General features: G+C 49.1%; 1 protein-coding gene across 1 annotated transcript in view; it reads right to left on the bottom strand.

Moving 5' to 3' along the window:
- MERTK (MER proto-oncogene, tyrosine kinase) overlaps positions 1-18,889 on the bottom strand; it is an 89,194-nt gene extending 70,305 nt beyond the window's left edge. Inside the window, exon 1 of the mRNA XM_019662884.1 lies at positions 18,702-18,889. Within this exon, the coding sequence (XP_019518429.1) occupies positions 18,702-18,774 (73 nt within the window). The 5' untranslated portion in view covers positions 18,775-18,889. The remainder of the gene's footprint in view (positions 1-18,701) is intronic.

Raw genomic sequence — 18,889 nt, 5'->3', positions numbered from 1 at the left:
TTTCACTCAGAACAGTGGCACACCATGGAGGCACCACATGGGGTGGGCTGTTCTGACCTGCACACACTCATCAAAAAATAGTTTTGTTAACTGTGACTCATCCGAAGTCCTTCATACTCAACTCAGCAGCATGGCAGGAAGACGACGACACGGACATCATTTTCTGCCCGGTCACAAGACTGGGCCACAAATCCAGCCAGTAGTCTTGCGAAGGCTGCTACTTTTCACAAAGAGACCCACCCCTACGTATGGGGGGAATCAAAGTGTGCCTCTGTTACCAGCCACACAACGACTTGGTGCTTCTAGCAAAATGCTTGCTGCTGGAATGGACCTAGAAATGATTTTTCATGTGGTCCACAAGCATTTCTAAAAGTACAGGCTCACAATAGTTGGACTTTTACCTTTTTAATGGTGTTTTTGGAGCATACAGTCTATGCTGGTCATTACGTTACATATTCAATCATGATGACCACAAGCTGGAGAGACTGGCCTTGCATTTTGCTGGTTAGTGACCAGGGGTACACATAGGCACCCCAATCCCTACTGGAGGGCTGTGCGTGCTGTCACGCTTGAGATATCACACTCTTGTGTGTGTGCAGGAGTAGGGTGGTCTGTGCTTGGGCCTGTGCCAGATTTACGGAATAAGAATACACCACACCCAGTTAAACTTGAATTTTAGGTCAACAGCAAAAACTTTCTAGCATAAGTACCCAGCTAAACATTGAACGTCTGGAGGCAGAAGTGGGGGCCTGACAACGTGTTTGTCTGCCTTCGTCCTGGCCGCAGCTCTGACCAGTCCTCTCCGTATGACTGCCTCCCACGCTAGGCCACTCTTGTGGCTGCTGCAGGTGGGGGACACGAGATGTCACTAGAACAAACCAGACAAAGCCCCCTGCTGGACCTAAGCCTGAGGTCCATGGCTGTGGGGGTACAGAGCCCTCTGCATGCCTGGGGGAGGGCTCTGGGGGGCAGCCTCGTGCTGGCTTTGACCAGTCATCTGGACAGATGAGTGTGTTGTGGCTGGAGGGCTCCCTTACCCAAGGGGCACGCCAAGCCAGCCTGATGCCCGAGTGTGGCCTAGGCTCTCAATACGGGGAGGGGAGGCGAAGCCCAGCCTGGGTCTTAGCCAGCCCCCACTTTCTCCGAGTTGGGGAGCTTTGTGATGCAATGACTGCTCTGGCGATTCACCCTGTGCCTTGTGCACACTCTTCCTGCAGGCTTTCAAGCGCCCAGGAGGCCTGTGCCTCTTCCATCGGCAAACTTACCACGAGTCCTTCTTCCCTTCTGAGTGCCACACACGGGGGAACCAGGTTTTCACCAAATTACTATGTTTTTGTTCTTTAAATATATGCTCCTTTCATAGAAGGCAAAAAGTAGAGTGAAGATGCAAACGGTACTTTCTTTGTCTAATTTACTTAAAAACATTTGACTTTTGTAATTATAAAGGTAACACCAATCTGTTGTGAAAAAGTCAAATATTTGTACAAGCATAGAAAGTATGAAATAGAAAACTGTTTTGTAATCCCAACCCTGTGAGTTAAGCCCTGATTACAGTTTGGGTGTAACCTTCAGTTTTCTATGAACTGAGCTGCTAACTGAACCAGTAGTGGCAACGCTCCCTGCCACCCCAGGCGATATCACGAACTCAGGGAGCAGCCACATCCACCCTGTCACCACTGTAGATGCTTTAAACATAACGCATCTCCACAACTGAATCTGCCAGAAGTTGGCAGAATGACTTAATTGCCAACAAATATTTATATAGCAGTTCCTGGGTCTCAGATTTGCTGTGATAGTCCAATGGGTCAGAGAGAGGCACTTGCCCAGAACAGGGGCAGCAGAAGAGCCCAGGATTAAAGGGGAGACACAGCTGAGGGTTGGAGGGGGTTCCCTCCCAGGTGGGTACTGCCCCCCACTTTGTAACATCTGTGATCACTCATTCAATTGCTTGTCTCCCACTGGACCCCCTGACAGCCCCATGAGACCTCAAACCCATACCATAGCCAGTTCAAAGAGGTGCTCAAAATATGTGCATTGAATGAATAAGTAAAGGCATGAATGAGAGGAGGGGTAAGGGGTAAGTAGGATGTCAAGGGGCAGAGGTGGTGGGAAATTGGAGAAAGAATTATTCCTAATAGCTTGGGAACGCCAATTTAGTTGTAGAGTGGCACTCCTGTGTGCCCTGGATACTGGTGGAAGCGGCGGGGGTACTGAAAGGTTCCTGGGCAGGGGAGGGTGGGGGATCAGAGCGTGGGGGAGGCGGCGGCCAGGAAGTGGGAAGGATCCAGGAGACACAGGGGGCCTGGCCACAAAAGCATTCCCACCATCACTGCCATTTCACACAAGAAAGGTCAGCCTGACCCAAATATTTAGGAAACACATAATCTCAGGATTGGTCACTTGGCAGCTCTACCCTGGGCCGCTGCTCGAAGAACATAGGCCGTTTGATGCTTCAGGTCTAGTTTCCTTGTGTGAAAATGGGGATGGAACAGCTGTGCTCCCAGGAATGAAGGAGGCATGGCTATGTCTGGGTCACAATAAGCGCTCAAGTCAAGGTTAGCTCTCACAATTTGTATTGCTTTCTCATTTTATCATGAGCCATGGTAACATCCTTGAGAACTGCTCACCTGCCGGCTTGGGACTGAGGCCCCCAGGTTGGTGAGGCTTACACTGCACGTTTTTGGGGGTGTTGCCATCCACACGGTCATCTGTGTGAACGGTGCTCAGTGAGAACAGAAAATGTGCAAAAAGGTGAAATGAACATCATTCCAAGCCTCTGGGTCCAAGGGCAACAATCACTTAGAAATCTCAGCTGAAGCTACCAGCTGTTCACTATTCTGACTACTTCAGTTATATGATGTCTCCCTCCCCATTTTTCCTCCCCGAAGTGGAGTACTTCAACATTATCTTGGGAGGAGTGATGGTTGGAAGAGATCAGACCAAAAGTGTTACAGCTTTTCATTTTCACTAACCTGTCCCTGAGAAGTCATCTTCAAGGTGACAAGGAATGCGCTGGGCCTATGTGATGATCGCCATTGTGGAGACAATGTTCGTTCATTGTGCGAGGGGTATGAGAACCCACAATCAGAAATGCAGCAGGAATGGCCCTTTCTACAAAGCACACATGGAGAAGTGGGCCACCTCTGGAATTCACAGGACATCACCCCTTCCTACCCTTCCCACATTCTCTCACAGTCATGTCCTTGTGTGGACTGGATGGCAGCTAAAGTGGGAAGCAACCCTGGATAAATAGTCTCCCGTTCAGGTCAAAGGGTTGCTTGCTGTCCACGTGTTCTGGCAGCTGCATTTGCCAATTCCAGGGGCCACACCCATCCAGCCATGGGGTGACATGATGGAGTGTCCCTGCGTGTGCCCACGTGTCTCCAATCACCACTCAGCCCTTGCAACATTAGCCTCTTCAAGACGGACTGTGTCTCCATCATCTTGCTCCCATGCCCAGCACAGGGGCAGCCTGCTCCTGTGGCTTTGCCTTGTTCTTCTGAACAAGTTTGTCTGCAGTTGCCTTGAAGACTGGGGATGGCATCTTCTGAGCCCAGCATGGTGCATGGAATGGAATGGACCCACAGTGGACACTGAAGGAATAAAGGGGTGTGATGCAGCCAGCATTCTGAAGGGTGGACAAGGAAGAGGTGGTTGAGACAGGGACACTGCTGTGGCTGGGAGTAGGACTGCCTCTGAGGCACCCCTACCACCGGCCACACACAGCCACAGTGGGTCAGACATTTAGGGACCTTAATCTCTTACACTCAAAATTGGTTCATTAGGGGCCGCTAGTAAAGAAACTGTTTTCTGCGTGATCAGCTTATATGCCCACCCTGAAATCCACAACTGTTTGTTCAGCGCTGGTGGGTGTGTGCAATGGCAGGCATGGTGGGGCGGTGCTGCTCAAAGCCCCCAGCCACTTGTACCAAGACATGACCTCTCTGACCACCTAGTGGATGGAGGCGACGGGATGCACAGGTCCCCAGAGCACTACACAGATGCTGGCTTACGTTGTATTGCCTGCATCTGACTCAGGCCCAGCGGCCACGGGAAGTAGGAATGTCTGGACCTCATGGGAGAGAGTGCTGCAATCACCAGGACAGTCTGTCTCAGACGACGCACAGGGAGTGGCAGGTCTGGAGCAGGGTGACTGCCAGCTACGAACGGAAGGAGAGGGAGTGTACTTCTGGCCTTTGATGGCCAAAGTTCTCCAGGTTTCAAGGGGATCTCCTGAGGGCTGGACCCACATCCTCTCTTAGCATGAGCACCTTAGATTCTCCAGGATCCTCGGGTCACAGGTCGAGAAGGGCACAGGAAGCGGCAGCTATTGAAGTCATGGGTCCCAGGCTAGCAGGTCTAGTGGCTATGCGAAGCGCTCCCCTGGCCCTGGATGGCTGGGTGGAGCAGGGCGCAGGGCACGAGGCTCCCTGTTGAATCCCTGCCCTTGGGTGTCCTGTGCCCTAAGCCCACACTACAGTCCTGGGAACTGTGTGGTGGGATAGGAGCGTGAGCCTGTGGGCCCCTCTGAGGGAGGCTACAGGAGTGGCCAGTGTCCTTGAATTCCCAGGGGCTCTGATTCCACCGCGGAGCACACGTGGGCAGGGAGCAGATGGCGGTTTGGGGTGGGTACTGCCGGTGCCCTTGGCCACCTGCCCGGGTTTGCTGTCCAGCAGCCCCTGCACAGGGAGCATCTGGGCTTTACAGAAAGGCCTATGGAACCCTGCTTGTACCTATGCCCCACCGCCCCAGGAGAAAGGCCAAACCTGGACTGGTGCCCTGTCACCTCCTGTAAGGACCACTCCCCCACCCCAGCTGGCTGAGGCCAAACGCAGAACAAACGAAAACTTTCTGCTTTACGCAAAAGCCAAGAACTCTCCACTGATAAAGAGCAGCACCAATGCTGAAGGAGAGAAAACGTAAGAAAGACCTTTAACCTGCAGGCACTTGACCTGGTTGCTCTCAAGTGGTAAACGGCAAACTAACTTCGCTGGACTGAATGCACTCAGCCACTCAGAGGGGCAGCTTGGTAGGGGCGTCGCTGGGAAGGAGGGGACTGAGTGGTGGGCAGCGTGTGCCTGGAAGTCACAGCATCTGGTGGCGGTGGGGGAGCCAGGGAGGACCCACCAAGAGGCCTAAGCAGTAAAATCAGGGATAAAACATGGAGCTGGCCTCAGACTTTTCACACGGGCCCAAGCAGGCACAGGGCTGCCAGATAAAAAACAGGACGCCCAGTTACACTTGTATTCAGATAAACAAGGACTGACTGTGCGGGAGGACACCCTTAGCGAAATCTAAGTGTCATTTCACAGCACCAGCTGGAGCTGAGACCCAGGCAGTTAGTTCTTTGTTGCCCCCCGCAACCCTGCTTACTCCCCCGCCCCTCCAGGCTGGGTAAAGAGTGTGTCTGGGGCACACAGGGACCCCAGCACACCCATCCCACCTCTGTGAGCCCTCACTTGGAGGTGTGGAGGGCTTGGACCTCCGAGCAGAGGTGATGATCATCAGGTGCCCTCCCACTTCCCCAGCCCCAAACACTGGCTCAAAATATAAACAGGGCCCCCCTGGGCCTTGTGCACACTCAGCAGTGGGAGCCTCAAGGCCCCCCAAGAGCTCTACACAGCCCCTCATCATCCCCTTCAGACTGAATCCTATTTTTTGCTTTGGGCATTTGACTTTTTCTTGGTAGAAGTGCTTTGCAAAACAAACTCAGGGAGGCTATCGCCTCAGGCCCTTTGTGTAGGGGCACCAATGCAACCAGAAAAGAGAGTTCCAGAACCTGGCTCTGACACCCCCCCACCCTCCTCCACTCTCCAGTAAGCTCTCAGACCAGCAGAACGTCAGCATGTCCAGGGAGGGCTTCACCCAGAGCTGGTGTCCTTGGCCAAGGGGGAGCGATGCAGCTGGGTGTTGGGGCTGTAGGAAGTCTTTTCTAGTGATTCTAAAGGTCACCAGGGCCAGACCCTCAACTCTACGGAATGGAGCTGGTGGCCCAAATCACCTTGGGTGAGGTGCTCCCAAGGGTCCAGCCCAAGAATCCCCACTCAGAAGGCCCAGGTTGGAATGCATGTGGCTTGGGAGTATGGTGAGTACCAGTACGTTGGGGTCAGAGGGCAAGGAGCAGCCCCCGCTTAGCTCTGCAGAGGACCTTGTACAAGTCACCTGTCCATCTGAAACTCAGTCTCCTCACTATATAGTCACACAGGTGACACTGACTCATCTCAGTTAAGAGCAGAAGACTGCGTATGAAACATTGCGCATGGCGCTGGCAGCTATTGCTTTCATAACATGAGACACCCAATCTGTCTTGTTTCAAAGGCTCAACTAGTCATGTCTGGATGATCAGTGCTGAGCACACGGGACCCATTACACTGCCAGTTCACTCAGCCTCCTGCAGTGAGGCAGGAGAATGAACTTACTCCACCCAGGGTTTGCCTTCTTCTTCCCCTTTGGCTGCACACCAAGTGTCACAGAAAAACGCTGAGGCGACACTTTCTGGCCAGGGTCCTGCAGCAGTCTCCTCACTGGGGGTCAGGGGCTGCTTCTCCCTGAGGGACAGACGTGGCTTCTCCAAGACCAGGAGAGACTCTCAGACTCCAAGTGCGATTCCTCCATCACACCATCCCCAACAGGCATCCCCAGCCCACCAATACCTGAATTCCTATTAATAAAAAGCCATTCTTTTAAGGAGAAAACAATTTCCTTTTAAAATGTGACTATCTCTGCAAGACCAAACACATCAGCAAGAATAGTTTGTCTTTCCTAAGTGACAGAGGGCAAAGAATTCCCTCCAGAAACAGATGCACTTTCCTTTATTCCCCCCACAAAAACATTTGACATCATACATAAAACAAACATTTAAAAAATAATAAAACCTGAAAAGTGGAGAGAAGGCAGACTGACTATGGACTTAGGGAACCAAGAACACCATAGTAATGAATTTCCTCGGTTTTCTTTTTGCCTCATTGTTCTAATTTGGAAAGGCTAATAGGCAGAGGCCAAAAAAAAAAAAAAAGCTCCAACAAAAGTCTGTGCTCTCTAGCCAAAGGACCAAGAAAGGGGCAGCTCAGCAAGACTAGAGACTTTTAGACAATAAACTGCTCTCCTCCAGGTAAATAGCCCAGAAAAAAAACTATGGCAAAGGTCAAGTGTGGAGCCTGCACCTCACCCTTACCGGGCTGTAAAGAGGTGACAACAGTTCCTCTGGGTGGTATCAGAGAGGGCCTTTCATTCCCCACCGGCTGGTGCTGGTAAAGCCTATGGGGGAGGCTGGACTTCCACTCCCACCGGCATTAACGAGGTGACCATCCTTGTCCCCACCTGGTCGTTATCAGAGGAGGTCCAGTAGACGGTCTGGGCTTTAGCTGCTCAGTGAGGGCATCCCTCCTCCTTCTGCTGGAGAACAGTCAGAAAGTAACAAGGTTCCCCTCCCCCTCCCAGCCAGGGAGGCACCAGTGGAGGCCTGGTGGGCAGTCAGAGCTCTGCCTCACCTACAACCAGCAGTGGTGATGGGGCTCCCACACTCACATCTCAGTAGAGGGTGAGTGGCGGGAATTCTACCCCCACCAGGCAGTAAAAGGCAGCATACCCTCCTCCCCTCAGAACAGTTCAGAGGAAACCAGGTAAAACAAAAGGCTTATATAAGAGCCAGAGTCTTATAATATAATACCCAAAATGTCTAGATTTCAACAAAACATGCTGTCTCAAAATGAATGAAATACCAACACCGAGATGACAGAGAATTATCCAAAAAAGCTTTTAAGGGAATTATAAAAATCCTCCAATGAGCAATTATGAACATGGAACACATGAAGAAACAGAAAGTCTCAGCAAAGCAATAGAATATATAAATATAAAAAAAGAGCCAAATGAAAATTTTGGTACAGAAAAATACAATAGCCAAAGTAAAATACTCAATGGATGGGTTCAACAGCAGAATGGAAGGGCAGAGGAAAGAATCAGTGAACTGGAAGATAGAACAATAGGAAATTATCCAATCTGACCAACAGAGAGAAAAGAGACTACAAAAACAACAAAAAAAGACAAAAAAACCAAAAAACTAAAACACCCCAGACCCCAGAGTTTCTGGGATCTGTAAGGCTACTACTAAAGATCTGACATTTGTATCATCAATCCTGGAAGGAGAGGAGAAAGAGGGCAAGGCTAAACAGTAGTTAAAGAAATGATGGCTGAAAACTCCCCAAATCTGGCAAAAGATATAAACCTACAGAATCAAACATCTGAGTGAACCCAAAAAAGGATACACCCCTAAAATATCCATGCCAAGATACATCATAGTCAAACTTCTAAATACTAAAGACAAAGATAACATTTTGAAAGCACAGAGAGAGAAGGAAAGCTATGAATTTGTCACCAGCAGACCTAAGAGAATAAATAAAGGAAATTCTCTGAACAGAAAGGAAACAATAAAAGAAGGAAAGTTGAATCATTGGGGGGAGGAAAAAACACAAAAAGCAAAAATATTGGTCAATACAGTAGACATTCACCCTCCTCTTCAGTTTCCAAAATTATGTCTAGTTGTTGAAGAAAAATTGTAACACTTTCTGATGTGGTTCTATATATGAAGCAGAAATATTTAAGATAATAACGCTTTAAATGGGGGAGGTAAAGGAACTTAAAAGGTGGGGATTCCATAGTTCATTTGAACTGATAAAACAAACACTTAATATACCAATAATTACGTTAAATGTAAATGATCTAAATATATCTATTAAAAGACAGAGATTAGCAGAATAAAAAAACATGACTCAACTATCTGCTGTTTATAAGAAATTCACTCCAAATATAATTATGTAGGCAAGTTGAACACAAAAGTGTAGAAAAAGATATATCATGTAACTATTAATGGAAAGAAATCAGGGTGGTTACATTAAGATCAGATAAAGTCAATTTCAAAGCAAGAAAATTACCAGACACAGAAAGGTGCACTATATAATGATAAAAGAGTCAACCTACCAAGAAGAAAGAGCAGTCTTAAATGAGGACAGTCAGCCCTTTGTATTCACAGGTCCTGTATCCGTGGATTCAACCAACAGCAGATCGAAAACATCCCGGAAAAAACAATACATTGTTGCTGACATGGGTACTATGTAGACAGGTCTACCATGGTACATGTACAGACTTTTTTTACTTGTCATATTCTCTGAACAACACAGTGAAACAAGTATTTGCATAGCATTTACATTGTGTTAGGTTTTATAAGTAGCAAGAGATGATCTGAAGTAGGTGGGAGGATGTGCTGTGCGTAGGTTATATGCAAAACTACACCATTCCATATAAGGGACTTGAGCATCCGTCGATTTTTTTTTCCCCCCGTCAATTTTAGTATCCTGGGTGGAGGTGGATCCTGGAACCAATCCCCCACAGATACTGAGGGAATACTACAATACATGTACCATGGCAAAGAGATGCAAAATATGGGAAGCAAAAATGGATAGAACTAGGGGCCGGCCGAGTGGCTCAGTTGGTTAAGAGCTCGCTCAAGAGTTTGAGCTCTGAGCCACAGCGGTTCGAGTCCAGCCCGAGCTGAGCAGCCGCTGAGCTGCCAACAGGTAGCAGGATGGCTCAGCTAAAAAAAAAAAAAAAAAAAAAAGGATAGAACTGAAAGGAGAAATAAACCAATCAACCATTATACTATAGTAGGGGACTCAGCCCCTTCCTGGGACCTTGCCCTGTGTATCTCTTCCATTTGGCAGTTCCTGAGTTGCATGATTTATAATCATAAGTGCTTTCCTGAGCTCTGTGAGTTATCAAGTCTGAGGGGGAGAGAAGGATGTGGGGACCCCTGGATTTGCAGTCACTCCATTTGAGCTGGTGTCTGAAGTGGGGGGGGGGTGATCTTATGGGACAGAGCCCTTGACCTGGGGCTCTTCACTGACTCCAGGTGGTTAGTGTCAGAACTGAATATAGGACACCAGTTGCTGTCAGAGAATTGGAGAATTAGCTGTTGTAGAAAAGACATATTTGGTGTCTGAAAAAAAACCACACACACAATTCTTAACTATCCCAGGAAGACTTTTTGTAGACACAGACAATGTACTTCTAAAATTTGTGCAGAAAGGCAAAGGAACTAGAGTAGCTAAAACAATTCTGAAAAAGAATAATAAAATGGGAGGAATCAGCCTACCCAATTCCAAAACTAGTTACGTAGCCACAATAACCAAGTTGTGCAGTGTTGGCAGAGGGACAGGCACTTAGATCAATGGAATGGAAGAAAGAACCAGAAATAAACCCACAAAATTCACTCAACAGCTTTTTGGCAGTGGTGAAAGCAGTTCAATGGAGGACAGACGGCCTTTTCAGCAAACAGTACTAGAGTCAGTACTGGGTTACGGGCACCCGTCCATAGGCGAAACAGCGAACTTTGACCTAGTCTTACACCATATTCAAAATGAACTCAAAATGGGTAACAGATTTCAATGCAAAACATAAACCTTTTAGAAAAAAAAGAGGAGAAAATCCTCAGGATCTAGAGCTAGGCAAGGGTTTTTCCACTTGACACCAAAAGTATGTCTCATAAAAGAAAAATTTGATAAACTGGATTTCATCAAAATTAAAAATGTTTGCTCTGCAGAAGACCCTGCTGAGAGGATGGAAAAATAACTGCAGACAGGGAGACTCGATCTGCAAAGCACGCATCTGACAAAGGACAAGCATCTAGAATATTAAAGAACCCTCAAAGCTGCAGAGAGGTTTTCTGTGACATGCAGCCAAATGGAATCCCTAAGTGACATGATGTAACACAGCACTGTGGAGTGTCACTGTTACAATTATGTGTGGTCACAGAATAAGGAGATGCCTGGGAATTAAAACACTTAAAGTGAGGGGGCGGTTTTCTCTGGGGGAGGGGAGACGGTATGACACTGGCAAGGGGAGGAGGGGGGCCCTCACCTGTGCTGCTGATGTCCACTTTCTTATGTGGGGTGGTGAGCACAGAGGTGAGTTTTAGTATCCTTTATATCCTTCTGTGGGTCCTAAATATGTTATAACAAGATTTGAATATAAAGAAAAGCAGTAGGTGAGAGAAGAAAAAAAAATAGAATGATAAAGTGAGGCCTTTTTGTTTCCTGGCTGGCTCACTGGGTGACAGTGGCAGGATCCCTTTCTGATGGGCTCACATGAGAGACCTGAACCTTCCTTCCACCTGTTAATCCTAAAATCATAAGGGAACTTGACTGGAGCAACCATTGAGCCCACACTTCTCACCCTGGTCCAGGACTTGCCACCTTCCCTGGATAAACATAACTATCATATTCTTGCCCTTAGTGGCAGGTTCTAAGGTAGAGGGGGTGTGAGGCTCCCACCCCTCCTCAAGAATCAGACGCACTGGATCTGTGGGGGTAACAAGAGCTGTGCACCAAAAAGGTCCTGGGTGGGGCCTGAGCTTCCAGAAAAAAAGCTTCACAGAAAAGCTTCCTAGTTCATATTCTTCTCCCAGCTAAAACACAGGAGATTCACTTTCTACAATTTATGGTATAAATTATACTTTTAAATTTCCAAGTATAAAATTACATCCTAATAGTAAATAGATTTTTTTTAACGATGCCATTTCCCCTGGGCCCTGGGGGTTCTGCAAGGCACCCTGGGGAGACATGCCCCCTGCAGCCCAGACAGACTGACTGAGCATCTTCCACCTCTTGGAAGCCAAGGTCCCCGCTCCCTGTGGATTTGAGGTCATAATTTGGGCAGATCCAGTATTCTCAGAAATACACCTGTGCATTTCCAGACTATTCTACTGCCCCAGATAGAGCAGCACGGGCTGCTTCTTGGGGGCAGGAGGGGCAGCTGCCCACAGTAAAGAACCCACAGGCGTGACTCATTTTTAGGAAACACCCTGCGCTTCTAGGCTGATGCCTGAGGACAATGATAGCCAGAGTCAGGCTCAGACTGAGGTGGGGGTCACACTCATGCTGGCACCGTGTCTGGAACCCACACTGTGAGCAAGTGGCCCAGCCCACCTCTCCTCTTTAGGTAGGTGGAATCTGTTTCCAGAATCACCTTTGCCCTGCCACTGGACCAGTGGGGACTTGGAGCTTCAGAAAGGTGACACACCACATCCCTGTGCCCCAGCATGCTACCATCAAAACTGGGATGCCAACATATACCTACACCGCTGGGCTCCCAAAGTGGCTATTTTGGTTTTTGACTAATGCTTCAGATTTAATGCTGAATGTAATGAACTGCCTTTTTTCTTTGCTCCCAAACTTTCAGAGAACATTGTTTTTCATCCACGTGTCTGCAAATCACGCGCCAGAGCTGTAGAAAGGCTGACAGGCTGGTTCCACTTCCTGTGTTGGGGCAGCAGCCGGGGCAAGTGGAAACCCGCCCTTGGGAGCATGAATATGGATCAGTTTGCTGTGCATTCAGTGGGCGTCAGCCCCAGGACACAAAGCCACGTTCAGCAAGTCGGAGTCCCTGTTCTAATATTCTCCACGGAAACAGCCCATTCTGACTTGTGAAAATGATCATTTTCCAGAACCATAACGAGGCCAGGCTATTAGCAGCTTTAATAAGCCCGAAGGCTTAATATAGCAAAACAGTCCTTTCTCCCCAATAAACAAGGCTTTCCTTCATGTGTCTTAGCAGAGGCAAGACCAGAGCTAAGGCAAACCCTAAGATGTTAACCATTCTTGAATGCTGAGGGAACTGGACTCCTCTCCCTCCTAAAGAAAAGTACATTATGTACACAAAAAAGGGATCTGTCCCATTTGCCTGGCTGTCAGGTACTAACCTGAGACCTCGGTCCTGAGGAGCTGGGGCAGGCACTACCCCGTGACCACATCTTGCTGAGGCCTTAGCTGGCTTTGCAGATGCTAGGTAGCACCTTTGAAGAGATCGACTGAGAAATATCCAGAAGACACCACTAATAACTGAGCACCAGGAGAGACACACAAGCGTAAAAATCTTTATACATTCAGATAGGAAATGGGTTTTCTCCAAGCTCAAGTCTCTCAAACATTCTTAGCTTTTGGTGTAAAACTTCTCTTATATGACTTTGGTCCAAATGCAATGTCAACATCTGTTTCTTCCTCCCTCCCTCTCTTCCCTCTACTCCTGCTTCTTCCCCCACCCCCTGCCACCCCAAGACTCACGGAAAATCCATTTTACCTTTAAGTAAAGAAAGAAGCACTAACAGTGGACACAGGGTCAAAGGTTGAAATAAAATGCTTTAGAACTGAGTGTAGGTTTCTCAATGAAATGTTGAAGACAAAATCACCCTTCCTTCCTCTATTGCTTTAAAACATGGGGTCCTGCTGCCTGACAGAAGCCCAGAGAATGGGATGACACAGCTACCCAGAAGGAGGGCTGCCCAGTTGCGGTCTCACAAAATGGGGGAAGACCTGGGTCCCCCAGCAGTCAAGGTCAAGCCACGGTTCAGACAAAGCAAACTGAGGAGGGAGAATGTGAATTGGCGGGTCCTCTCGGTACTCCTACCTCCTGCCACAATCATGGTGACATTCCCAGCCTATGTTTTAGCTGGAGGCAGTGGGGCTGAAACAAGGAAGGGGTGAAGAAAGGGAACAGATTTCCTCCCTGTGAGGGGTCAGCAAATGCCCCCAGGGCCAGAGGCAGGATCAGAGCTTCTGCCTGGCACCTGGAGGTTGGCTCACACCTACTACCCACAGAAAGCATCCGGGCAGAAGGGCACCGGGCTCCCTGCCAGTCCAGCTGCTGCAGACCACCTGTACATGGGACAGGTATCCGGAGCGTAATCTAAGAAACAAAGCCACATTTTCCAGCTGCTGCAGCCAGACTTTACTTGGAAAACCTGGTTTTAGCTGGTACAAAAGAAAGGAATTACCGGGACAGCAGAGTGGCACATTGGTTAGGAGTTGGTTTGGGACGCCAGCTCTGAGCAGCAGGCCCCAGGTTTGGATCCCACATATGAGGGCCAGTGACGCTGCACCCTCTACAGCTAGGATGGTGAACAACAGCTCGACCTGGAGCTGGGCTGCCCCAAGTCACCCGCGACGCGTAGGCTGCAGTGGGGCTGGCCAGCAGCTGGCGAGCGCTTTCGTGAGCTGCCGTGAGCCTTCGTGAGCAGCCGTCCAATGGACAGCAAGCAACTGCCTCACTCGGGAAGAGCGCAATGTTAATACCAACATGGGCCAGTGAAGCAACGTCCTCCACAACTAGACTGAAGAACAAAAAGGACAGCAACTTGTCTGTTCCCCTCCCCCAGTTCCCCAATAAAATCTTAAAAAAAAAAAAAAGGGAATTATCTGATGTTTACACTCAACAAACAAAAACAAAACCACACCCACGTTGGCGCAGTTATGTGGGAGAGTGGAGATGGAATTGGCCTTCATTTCTATGCCTTCCTGAGAGGCACGTGACAGGAAGCGATTCCTGTGCCAGTTAAATCTGAGTCCAGCAGGTGGAGGTAAGGGAACAATTAAATTGTTGTGAGGGCAGTGGCAGGAGGACAGGCCTGCCCCATGCAGACAAGCTGGGTTCTGCCAGGGAACCACCAGGAAACAAAACCCTAAAAAACACAGCCAGCACTGGGTGCTCTGTCTGGACACTCCACAACCCTGCCCCAGAAGGAACAGGGGAGGGTGGTCCACAGCTCTGCCCTCATAATTTAAGGTGCAATTTAGGACACAACTCAATGAGAAAAGCAGAGCCTTCTCTCCCCAACATGATTTGTCTAGGACAGGAGTCAGCAAGCTGCAGTTCGCGAGCCACATGCGGTTCTTTGGGTACATACATGTGGCTCTGAAGTAAAACTGAAAATGAAAATAAAACTATCATAGTTTCATTTACAAAATTTTTAAAGGATATTATTCACATAGTGGTGATTTCATTTGTTTTATGGCTCTCGAATAATTTTTAAATTGTTGTGAGGGACAGGATTGGGTCTTCCATCTCAAAAGTTTGCCGACCCCTGGTCTAGGAAAAAAAATTACCCCAAAATCTGAGCTCAGAAGAGTGGTGGGAACCACTGGGAACAATGGTTAATATTTTTGGAGCACTTACTCATTAGCTCACTTCATCTTCCCCACTGTTCTATGAATAACTGAGAGTCCCACTGACCAGAAGAAACTGAGGCTGGCCAGGCAGGACAGGAGCGGGCTTGCTGGCTACTCCAACCCAGAGCCAAGCACTTCATTCTAGGTGAGCCACTTTTCCCAGTTTTTATAATAATTAACCTCCAGCTAAGATGCATGTCAACCAAAGTAATGTGCTCTGGGTTATGATTAAACTAGTGACAATGACCCAAAGTCAAGGCAGTCAGGGCCACTCACTACCTGAGCACTGGGTAACCTGGGCAACCTGCCCACCCCCAGTGAGGAGCTGTTAAATCTGTGTTTTCAACGTGTAAAAACAGCTTTTGATTTTTTTTTTCTACTTGGAATAGTTAAGAGAATATAAACTAGGTTAACATGGCTATTTTGGGTTAATGTAGTCCAAAAATCCATCATCTCTCAAGGTCCTGAATTTTCTAGTAATAAAATCACTTTCGCATCACAGCGAAATGAAAGATGGTTTTCCATCAACCAAGCCACAGGTACAAGGGCCCTGAGCTGCAGCAGCTGTGCTTCTGGAACAGCCCGTAGGTGGAGAGAAGGGGAGGAGCCATGAGGCCGCAGAGGCTTGGCCTTGGCAGTGTCCACAGACCCCCACTGAGCACTTGAATGAACTCAGCACTGTGCCGTCCACTATCAGGTGGTCAGAAGGGTGGTCAGGAAGTTAAATTTGATGGAGTCTGTGTGTGACTCTGGCTGCAGAGGCAGTGAGGCAAGGCCATTTGAGAGCATGAGTTGAAACCCAAACAAGCCAGGGGGCATACTGCCTGCAGACGCGGAAGGAGGCACTGGCTGGAACAGCGTGGACAAGGGCAGTAACTGGATATGAGTGGACAGCAGTGCGGGGGCCTGTGAGACCCTGCCAATCCTGGGGAGGAGCGGGAGCCACTGGAGGACTCTCAACAGAGGACAACACAGTCCCCCTGGGATTTGATTCATCCTCAAATCTCATTCTGGCTACTAGGTGGGAGTGGCCATTACACGTGTGTTCCTCTGCAGGTGAGGGGGGACCCATTAAAATCCAAGGTCCCAGCTTAGAGTGTTCACCTGGCTGCAATGGCCCAAATTCACCATCATCAAAAAATTCACCCTGTTCAAAACCAACTCTGACTGGTAACTCACTGGCCCTGCTCCTAGGATTAGTTGGAAATTATTTCTAAAGATTGAAAAACATTGTTAGTGTTAATATGAGAAAGAATCATGTTCCATTTAGCACGTTAAGAAAGTGGGTCAGAACAACTTTTTAAGAATTATTTATTTTTGACATACAAGTATGCCCTGCTTACCTCCAACAAGCATTGGAGGCCATTGCTATAAAACCCACGAGCAACAGGGCACGTGCAAGCTCTCCCTGGGAAAGAGTTTACAGCGTATCATAATGTCTGCTACAGCATCAGTTTGGGTGGAATGTGCTAAATCGAAGCATTTTAAAAGCCCAGTTTGTTCTAAGGGTTGAGTATAGCTGCATCACAGCCTGGTCTTGGGCTTGGTCCTCACCATGCCTGCCTTTACCCACTTTTATGTTTCTCCTCTAGCCTCTCCCGCCCCAAGAGCCAGTTCACTAGCACCCCCACCAGAGACTGACGGGAAGGACTGAAATGCTTCTGGGTCAGCAGTTTCAGTTCTGCCCTGTGTGACTTTGTGGGATGGTGTTTAAGTGTAGGGAGGTGGGAGGATTCCTGGGTTGAAGTGATGCATAAGTCTTAATTCTTTATCCATTCGTCTGTAGAGGAGAGTCTACACATGTTTCACCCTGTGTCTTCCCCACTCTCTCCTGTCCAGTAAGCAATATGCGATGTGCAAATCTTAAAACTAGATGAAGAGTCTAATCTCCATTTCTGATCTCTTCCCAGAGCACTCTTACTTCTCTAATTCTGCCACTCAGAATCCCACTGTTGAAGCTTTTCACACAAGGTAAGCTGCAACACCGTCAGACATCTCTAGGTAAACTCAAGGTAAAAAGCAAAAGGCAGAAGGAGAAAAATTGGAGAAATTCTTCTCTCTTCCTGCTGGCTGCATTTACAGACCATTCATGATTATCTGACTAAAGCTGACTGTCAGCTATGCAAGTATTTTATTACAGCTTTTAAAAATTTGGAAAAAGAAAAACATTCTATCTTTAATATCTTACACAAAACTACTGTTTCCATTATTTCCCCATCATTTTTACCACACTCACGACCTCTAAGACTATTATGGCCATTCCTCACTAGTAGAAAAATATAACAGATCTGCAGATTATGAAAAATGGGTCTGCCAGAAATGCTGAGGAATACTTGAGGGTTTGGAGGAGGGATGGAGAACAGAATTGTTTTAGTTCTTTGATTGGTTTTGGCTTTTGATGCTCGTTTCAAATAGCTATGTTGCTCCAAATTATAAATTGCTTATGTAATTTAATGTGCAAAAAGAGGGGGCTTAAGAACTTTTCATTTGAGCAACGGAGCTTTCAAAGGAAAACCTCAAAAGAAAAAGCTGTAAGAAAATTGCTTAACTTTAACTTGAACTTTCTAGGTATCCTTTAAAAACATCTTTGATTTTTTTTCTGATCTGTTGCTCTAACAGGTAAATGCTATTCACCATATTCATGGTCAAAAGAGACCCCCAAAAAACAGCACTTTGGATGGAAACAGTTTAGCTAAGGAAAAATGCCTGGTATGTGTTTATTTAGCATACCTTTCCCCCGCGCCCCCTCCCTCCCCCTACACCATTCCTTTGTCTTTTTGGTAAGGCCTGGTTTGGTTTCTTCCAGCTTCATGGAAAAGTGCATGGGCGCCCAGGCTTCTAAGTAGCTCATCCCTCACCTGAGAACCAGCCGTGGGTGCAGGACGGGCCACTGTCTTACACTGGGATGCCTGTCACCACACCTGGCCGAACTGGGATATACCTAGACGCCGTCCAGGCACCGGAGGTCCTCCTGGCCGGCAATAACAGGGGTACAAAATGCTCCCCCTCTCTCCGGGCCCCGCACCCCTACAGGGAATCCAAAAAAGGGGCGCTAGTACTGCCCATTAGCATCCAGTAGGAGCAGCCGGACCGCCGCCCCTCGCGGGCTCAAGCCCTGGTCCATCGCGGGCCCAGACCGCAACCGCAAGTCCGCAGCCTGCGCGTCAGCTGGCGCGGGTCCCTCCGGTCGTGGGACTGCGGTCTCTAAACTCCCACTGGAGCAGGTCAGCAGCGCAGTAATCCGGGAGATTTTTCCGCGCATTCCCGCCCAGACCCAAGACCACGGTCCTCTCGGCCGAAAACTTTGGGACTCGCAGTGCGCCCGCCGAGCTTCGCCTCCTCCGCGGGGAAACCCGGGCCCTCGGTGCCCGCCGCCCGCTCCACCAGGAGTGCGCCCACGGCCAGTTCGGGCGCCCTGGTCCTGTGCTGGTGCACACCCTGCCCTCTGCTCCCAGCACCGCCGGGGACAGGGGTGTCGGTAAACCTGCCCAGCAGCGGGGTGACCCAGCCCCCAGCCCTGCTTTCCCCCTCCCCCGCGCCCTCAGTCCCCGGCCCCAGCCCCGTCGGCGCTCCCTCCCCTGGCGCGTCGCGCTCTCACCCAGCCGGATCGCCCCCACCTCTCGCACTCACTCCGGCGCCCGACCGCCCTTCCCCCGGCCCCGGCCGTGTTGGCGCCCCCTCCCCGGCTCCGGGCCCCCGCGCTCTCACCCCCTCTCCTGAGTGCAGGGACGAAGAGCCACGGCAGCAGCAGCAGCAGCAGTAGTCGTGGGGCCCGCCCCATCCCGGAGCCGCGGGTCTGGAAATTCTTCCCGTCGGACGGGCGGAGGGGCAGCGAGGCCCGCGGAGGAGCCCAGTCCGGCGGGCGCCGGAGTGGGGCGGGGAGGCGCCCAGCTCTC

Source organism: Hipposideros armiger, unplaced genomic scaffold (assembly GCF_001890085.2).
Source record: "Hipposideros armiger isolate ML-2016 unplaced genomic scaffold, ASM189008v1 scaffold_382, whole genome shotgun sequence".
NCBI lineage: Eukaryota > Metazoa > Chordata > Mammalia > Chiroptera > Hipposideridae > Hipposideros > Hipposideros armiger.
Note: the sequence above shows the minus strand (reverse complement) of the source record. Positions and strands in the feature narration are given on the sequence as shown.